General features: G+C 38.3%; 1 protein-coding gene across 1 annotated transcript; it reads right to left on the bottom strand.

The window, feature by feature from the left end:
* On the bottom strand, positions 6,385-7,110 carry LOC107646904. The gene has a single exon (XM_016351046.1). It carries the CDS (start codon positions 7,108-7,110, stop codon positions 6,385-6,387), a length of 726 nt encoding a protein of 241 aa, XP_016206532.1.

The following is an 8,055-nucleotide window of genomic DNA, read 5'->3' as shown; positions in this document are numbered from 1 at the left end:
TACTTAGTTGAAAAAAAATGTGTGAAAAAAATGTAGAAAAGAAATATAAAAATAAAAGAAAGAAAAAAAATACATATATAGAAAAAGAAAAGCAATAAAGAGGGGACAAAAATGCCCCAAAGTAAAGTAACAATAACAATGTATATGGAATGTGAATTAAAGAGAATGCATGAGTATGTAAAAAAGTGGGAATCATGGGTAGCTAGGTATGTATTAGAATTGTATAGGTTGTTATATGTGTTTGGTGAGAGCTTAGGTTAATCAAAGATTCAAATTTCAAGCTCACTTGACCATATGCATCCTTACCTTTACCCTAGCCCCATTACAACCTATGAATAAGACCTCATGATAAATGTGTGCATGCATTGAATAATTATTGATTGTTAGATGAAAAAAAAATCATGGAAAACATGATTAGAAGAGAATTGAGTGAATCAACTCTATATACTTGGGCGACTAGAGCGGATACACTTCCGGTGAGGGTTCGATGCTCAATTCCTTGTTCTCGGCTTTCATGAGCTTTCTTCTTGCAAGTCTATTTGAACTTCAGTTTGATATTTGAATGGTAGAGTTGTGAGTCGTCATATGACCTTAGTCCCACATGTTCATATATGTTCTTGGAGATTGATTCATTTTTAACCAAGTAGGTAGAATCACTTTGCATTTAGTTGCATTCATATAGATAGGTGCATATAGTTTCTTTGCATTGAATAAATATTCATACCCCTTTTCTTGTCCATCTTTATTCTTAGCATGAGGACATGCTTAGTTTAAGTGTGGGGAGGTTTTATAAAATCCAATTTTGTGGTTTAACTTGTGCTTAATTTAGGAGATTTTATCAACTTTTCTCACATTTATTCAATGAAATAGCCTGGTTTTGTAATTCTCCCTAAATTTCTGCTTAAGCGTGAAAACATGATTTTTAGGCCTTAAAATAGCTAAATTTAATTTACTTTAATTCCATTTGATGCCTTGATATGTTTGTTAACTGATTTTAAGATTAGAAGGCAAAGATTGGGTTCAAGAAATGCAGAAAAAGCATGCAAAAATGGAGAACGCATGAAGAAATGAAGGAATTGCTAAGCTGTCAATCCTAACCTCTTCGTACTAAATCGATCATAACTTGAGCTACAGAGATCCAAATAAGGCAATTCTAGTTGCGTTGGAAAGCTAACATCCGGGGCTTCAAAAGATATTCATTCTACCATAGTTGCCTTGCAGTTAGGTGATGCACACGCATCGCCCATGCATCCGCATTGCAGGATAAGCGTGGGCCATTTTGAGCAACTCGTGGCCAGCAATTTCTAGGTCATTTTGGGCCCAATTCAACTCATTTTTGATGTTATTGAACCCAAGGATTGAAGGGGGAATGAACTAAGTAGTCATAGTAGAGTTTTGACCATGTATTAGTTAGTTTCTAGAGAGAGAAACTCTCTCTTCTCTCTAGAATTAGGTTAGATGTATATTAGGTTGATTTCTCTTCAGATCTAGGTTTAATTCATGATTTGATTTACTTTTCCTTTATCAATTTCTTGCTTATTACCTTTACCTTCCATGTTTAGTATTTTACTCCTTGTATTTTTTTACTTTGTTGTTGATTCACTTTTGTTCCTTTTATTTTCCTTTAATGCAATTTATGTTTGATCTCGTTTATTGTTTAATTGCTTTGTTGTTGTTAATTCCTTACAATTGGTAGTTGTAGATTTATATTTCTTGCAATTTTATTTTGTTTTTCTTTTGTGCCTTCCAAGTGTTTAACAGAATGCTTGGAAGGATATTAGAGTAAATTTTTGTACTCTTGGCTTGGGATGGTAACTTAGGAGAACTTGAGTTGTTAATGCCCAAGTGCTTGATAAATGGTGTCCATTGACACTAGCTTTCACTAAGTCAATTAGTGAGGTGGCTAGGACTTATGGATTAGGATTAATGTAACCCATTTGACTTTCCTTCACTTGTTAGAGGATGACTTAATGGGATGATCCTTACAATTATCATGTTGTGGTTAGTGACAAGGATAAAGATCCTTAACCATCAACCCTTGCCAAGACCTTTTTATTATTTGAGTTTTATTTACTTTCTTATCATTTACATTTCTTGTCTATTATTCAAAACTCCAAAATATACGATCCCATAACCAATAACATGAACACTTCCCTGCAATTCCTTCAGAGACGACCCGAGGTTTGAATACTTCGGTTATTTTTATTGGGGTTTGTACTTGTGACAAACAAACAAATTTTTTATTGAGGATTGTTTGTTGGTTTAGAAACTATACTTACAATGAGAATTTATTGTGAAAATCTATACCGACACAATTTTTCTCGCATCAAAATGCCATCTCTCTAGAATTAGGTTATATTAGATTCAAATCTCTTCTTAGATCTAGATTTTAATTCTTGTTTTCATCTATTTTTCCTTTCAATTTCTTGTTGCTACATCTTTACTCTTTTAGTTCCTTTTGTTAATTTTTTATTCTAGTCATTTTTATGTTCATGCACTTTTGTTTCCTTTAATTTCCATTTAATGCAATTTATCTTTTATGTTTCTTCTTATTTAATTGATTTGTTATTATTTCCTTGCTTGAGTAGTTGTAGATTTACATTTCTTGCAATTTTATCTTACTTTCCTTTTATGCCTTCCAAGTGTTTGATAAAATGCTTGGTTGGGTTTTAGTGTAGATTTTTCTCCTCTTGGCTTGGGTTGAGTAATTGGAGACTCTTGAGTTATCAAACTCTTTTGTTGATTGATAATTGGAAGTTGCTCGTTGACTAGAATGCCACTAAAGCTAGTCTTTCCTTAGGATTTGACTAGGACTTGTGGACTCAAGTTGATTTTATCCACTTGACTTTATTTCATAGTTAGAGGTTAACTAAGTGGAGCAATGGACAATTCTTGTCACAATTGATGCTGATAATGAGGATAGGACTTCTAATTCTCATTCCTTGCCAAGAGCTTTCTTAGTATTTAGCTTATTTCTTTTGCTATTTACATTTCTTGCCCTTTATTACAAAAACCCTAAAACATTCCTTCATAGCTAATAATAAAGTACTTCATTGTAATTCCTAAGGAGAATGACCCGGGATTAATACTCAAGGTTATTTTATTGGGGTTGAACTAGTGACAACCATATTAAATTTGATGTGAGGATTCATTGTTGGTTTAGAACTATACTTGCAATGAGAATTTATTGTGAAATTCTATACCGAAAAGTTTCTTCTCATCAGGCACACTTCCAACACAATTCTCGCACAACTCTTAGGTTTTTGTACCAGGAGTTGTGGAGGTGCAATCGACGCGTATGCGTCGCCCACGCTTGCGCATCGGGAGACCTTTTTTTTTCTTGTTTTTTCATACACATGAGGAAGGGAAATGATATACAATCTTGGCAGTCATGTAAATTACTAGTTCAAGAACACTCAAAACTCCATGAAATACTCAAGATTAAGAATTTCATCAACATTCCAATTCATCCAAACCAAGATCAATGAAATCCTCATGAGCATCTTAACAAAAATCAAAGAAAACCAAGCATACTTAAACAAACTCACAAAATCAAGTAATCACAAAATTCACAAAGACTCTAAAGACTATATGCAAGAAACTTATGTACAATGGAAGATCATACCATGGTGGGGTGTCTCCCACCTAGCACTTTTCTTTAACGTTCTTAAGTTGGACGGGCATGAGCTCAGATTTCTTCGCCTTTGGGTGCATCCTCAAGAACGAACACCTCAACCTCTTTGTTGCTTTTCATCTTCTCTTCATGATAAAGCTTCAGACGGTGACCATTAACTTTGAAAATTGTGAGGCTTGAAGGGTGACTCAAGTGAAAGACCCCATATGGCTCACCTTTCTCCACCTTATAAAGTCCTTCCCACCTTGATCTTAACTTGCCTGGCATCAATCTCAACCTTGAGTTATAGAGGAGGACTAGATCCCCAGCTCTAAACTCTCTTTTCTTGATATTTTTATCATGCACTGCCTTCATCCTCTCTTTGTAAAGCCTTAAATTCTCATAAGCTTCCAATCGAAGACACTCCAACTCTACCAACTGTAACTTCCTTTCGATTCCAACTCCCCCCAATCCTAAGTTGCATTATAAGTCGTCCGATAAGCCCATAGTGCATCTCCGAGCTTAGAACCCCAATCCCTCCTATGGGGCTTCACAATCTTCTCCAATATGCGCTTGATTTCCCGGTTAAAAACTTCGGCTTGGCCATTTGTTTAGGGGTGGTAGGCCATAGCCACCTTGTGAAGGATGCCATACTTCTTCATCAAACCTGTCATCCTCTTGTTACAAAAATTAGAGCCTTGATCACTCACGATTGCTCGTGGTGATCCAAAGCGACAAATGATGTTATTCTGAACAAAAGAGAGAACCACATTAGCATCATCAATACGGGTGGGAATCGCTTTCACCCACTTGGAAACATAATCAACAGCTAGCAAGATATATAGGAAACCATTAGAGTTTGGAAAAGGACCCATGAAGTCAATACCCCAAACATAAAAAATTTCACAAAACAACATGGTTTGTTGGGGTATCTCATCCCTCTTGGAAATATTTCCAAACCTTAGGCATTAGGGGCAAGAGTTACAAAAGAGGGAGGCATCTTTAAAGAGTGTAGGCCACCAAAATCTGCAGTCTAAGATCTTTCTAGTAGTTCTTTGAGGACCAAAGTGGCCACCATCCTCAGAAGAGTGGCAAGCCTCCAAGATAGACTGAAACTTGGATTGTGGAATACACCTTCTAATTATTTGGTCAGCGCCACATCTCCACAAATAGGGGTCATGCCATATATAATATTTAGATTCACTTTTGAGCTTGTCCCTTTGATGTTTAGAGAAATTGGGAGGAAAGGTGCGACCAACCAAGTAATTAGCAATGGGTGCATACCAAGGGATCACCTCAAGGGGAAATGCATCATTGATAGGAGTGAGGTCACCCTTTGTGTGCTCTAGGCGACTCAAGTGATCTATCACCAAATTTTGGGAACCACTCCTATCTTTGATCTCTAAATCAAACTCTTGCAAAAGTAATATCCATCAGATTAACCTTGGTTTCGATTCTTTCTTGGCCAATAAATACTTCAACGACGCTTGGTCTGAATATACTACCACTTTAGATCCAAGTAAATAGGCTTGGAATTTATCCAAGGCAAAAACAATTGCTAGCAATTCCTTCTCAGTGGTAGTGTAGTTAGACTGTGTACCATCTAGAGTCTTAGAGGCATAGGCAATGAAATAAGAATCTTTACCTTCGCGCTGAGCTAGCGCCGCTCCTACCACATAGTTAGATGCATCACACATGATCTCGAATGGCCTACTCCAGTCAGGCCCTCTCACAATAGGAGTTTGGCTCAAGGCAATCTTCAGCTGGTCAAATGCCTCCATGCAATCTTCTCTCAAATCAAATTCCACATCCTTTTGCAACAACTGAAAGAGGGGTAGTGCCACTTTACTAAAGTCCTTGATGAACTGCCGGTAGAAACCTACATGACCAAGAAAAGCACAAACTTTTCTCACAGAAGAGGGGTAAGGTAAACCAGAAATAACATCGACCTTTGTCGGATCAACAGAAATACCATCATTAGAGACTATGTGACCTAAAATAATACTTTGTTTCACCATAAAGTGACATTTTTCAAAGTTAAGCACAAGGTTTGATTTAGTACACCTCTCTAACACTTTTGCAAGATTATCCAAACAAAGATCAAAGGAGTCTCCATAAACACTAACATCGTCCATAAAAACCTCCATACAATGCTCAAGAAGATCCGCAAATATACTCATCATACACCTTTGGAACGTAGCTGGTGCATTACACAAGCCAAAGGGCATTCTTTTGTAGGCATATGTTCCAAAGGGGCATGTGAAATTGGTTTTCTCTTGGTCTTCTGGAGCAATATGGATTCGGAAGTAACCAGAAAAGCCATCTAAGAAACAGTAATGAGATTTACCGAACAAGCGATCAAGCATCTGATCGATGAATGGTAATGAAAAATGGTCCTTCCTAGTAGCCAGATTCAAGCGCCTATAGTCGATACAGACCCTCCATGAGTTTTATACCCTTGTGGCTATAAGCTCCCCACTCTCATTCTTGACTGTGGTGACACCAGACTTTTTCAAAACCACTTGCACGGGGCTTACCCACTCACTATCTGAAATCGGGTAGATAATATCGGCCTCTAGCAATCGGGTCACCTCTTTCTTCAAAACCTCTAGAATGGTAGGATTTAGACGCCTTTGAGGTTGCCAAATAGGCTTGGCTCCTTCTTCTAGGAAAATGCAGTGTTCATAAACTTGAGGGCTTATGCCAACTATGTCCGCCAAACTCCACCCAATAGCCCTCTTGTTTCTTTTCAAGATAAGAAGCAATTTCTCCTATTGATGGGAGGTAAGCTCCTTTGCAATGATCACCGGTAGCTTTTGATTCTCTTCAAAAAAGGCATATTTTTGATGGGGTGGAAGTGGTTTCAAATCTACACTTTGTTCATGGCTTGGCACTTGATCATCCGGCAACACCGGAGGTGGTAAGGTATCTTCCTCACATTCATGGGGGCTCCCCACACTTGGACTTTGAATCATACTCTTCTCCTCAAAACCATTATGGTGGACTTTGGCCACAACATTATCAATCATATCACACCGGAAGATGGAATGGTCCTCCGGTGGATGTCTCATGGCTTCATCAAGATTAAAACTCACTACTCTTTCATCGATCTCAAAAGAGTAGGTACCCGAAAAAGCATCCAATTTAAACCGGGAGGTCTTCAAAAATGGCCTCCCAAGCAAGATAGATGATGTTCTTCCAAAGTCACTAGGGGGCATCTCAAGAATATGGAAATCAATCGGAAAGACCAACCCCTTTATACTCACTATAACGTCTTCCCTAATGCGAACCACCGAAATTATACACTTATCCGCCAAAACAAACCGGGCCGCCGACCATTTTAACGGTGGAAGTTTCAATGTTTCATAGACAGATAAAGACATAATGCTAACACAAGCACCTAGATCACACATGCAATCAACAAATTGTACACCATCCATAGTGCAAGTGACTAAACATGGGCCGGGATCACCACATTTCTCCAGTATATCACCCATCAAAGTAGAAATTGAGCTTCCCAGTGGAAGAGTTTCTAAATCATGAATCTTCTCCTTGTTTATGCACAAATCCTTTAGAAACTTAGCATTTGGCAAATAGCATCAAAAAGAGGAATAGTTGCCTCAACCTTTTTGAATATCTCCACCATCTTGGGATCTAGCTCCACTTGCTTTTTAGTCTTCCTTGCCAATGTGGGAAATAGAATTGGAGTAGCTTCTTGCAAGATATTTCCATCCTTAGGGATTCCATCTCTTGGTTGAGCAACTACTTTTTCAACTACCTCTTGGGTCTCATCCTCCTCTTCGATTTCTTCTACCTCATCTGCATCCTCATCTTGAGTGACTTCTCTTGGGCTTAACTCATCGGGACTCCTCTCTTACAATTTGGTGCTGGACCTCAAGGTGATGGCATTGATGCCACCCTTGGAGTTGGGTAATGATTGAGAGGGTAATGCACTAGAGCTTGAGGGTTGAGTAGTGGAGGTAGAGGATGGTTCCATACAGGCTAGTAGAGCTTGGATGGTAGAGGTAAGACCGTTGATGCTAGAGTTAAGCAAAGCTTGAAACTCTTTTTGTCCTTGGAGAATAGAACGGAGTGCTTCATCTTGTTTGGAGGAAGAAGGGGGTAAGTGATTTGGGGTACTTGTGGTTGGTTGAGTTGAGGTGCTTGCCTTTGGTAAGGTGGTTAGTAGGTTTAACAGGTTTTTCCTTGGTTTTGGTGTTGGTATAGAGGGTTTTGTTGGTACCGGTTTTGTTAGTGGTTGTTATTCCACCTTTTATTCCCACCATTGTCCCTTCCTCCTTGATTGTAGTTGTCCATCCATCCTTGGTTGGAATTCTCTTGCCAACCTTGATTGTAGTTACCTCCTTGATTATAGTTGCCTCCTTGTTGGTGATACCCTTGGTTTGGGCGGTTGTAATAGGCTTTATTAGCCGCCAAGGTAT

The sequence above is a fragment of the Arachis ipaensis genome, chromosome B06 (genome assembly GCF_000816755.2).
Source record: "Arachis ipaensis cultivar K30076 chromosome B06, Araip1.1, whole genome shotgun sequence".
Classification (NCBI taxonomy): domain Eukaryota; kingdom Viridiplantae; phylum Streptophyta; class Magnoliopsida; order Fabales; family Fabaceae; genus Arachis; species Arachis ipaensis.
Note: the sequence above shows the minus strand (reverse complement) of the source record. Positions and strands in the feature narration are given on the sequence as shown.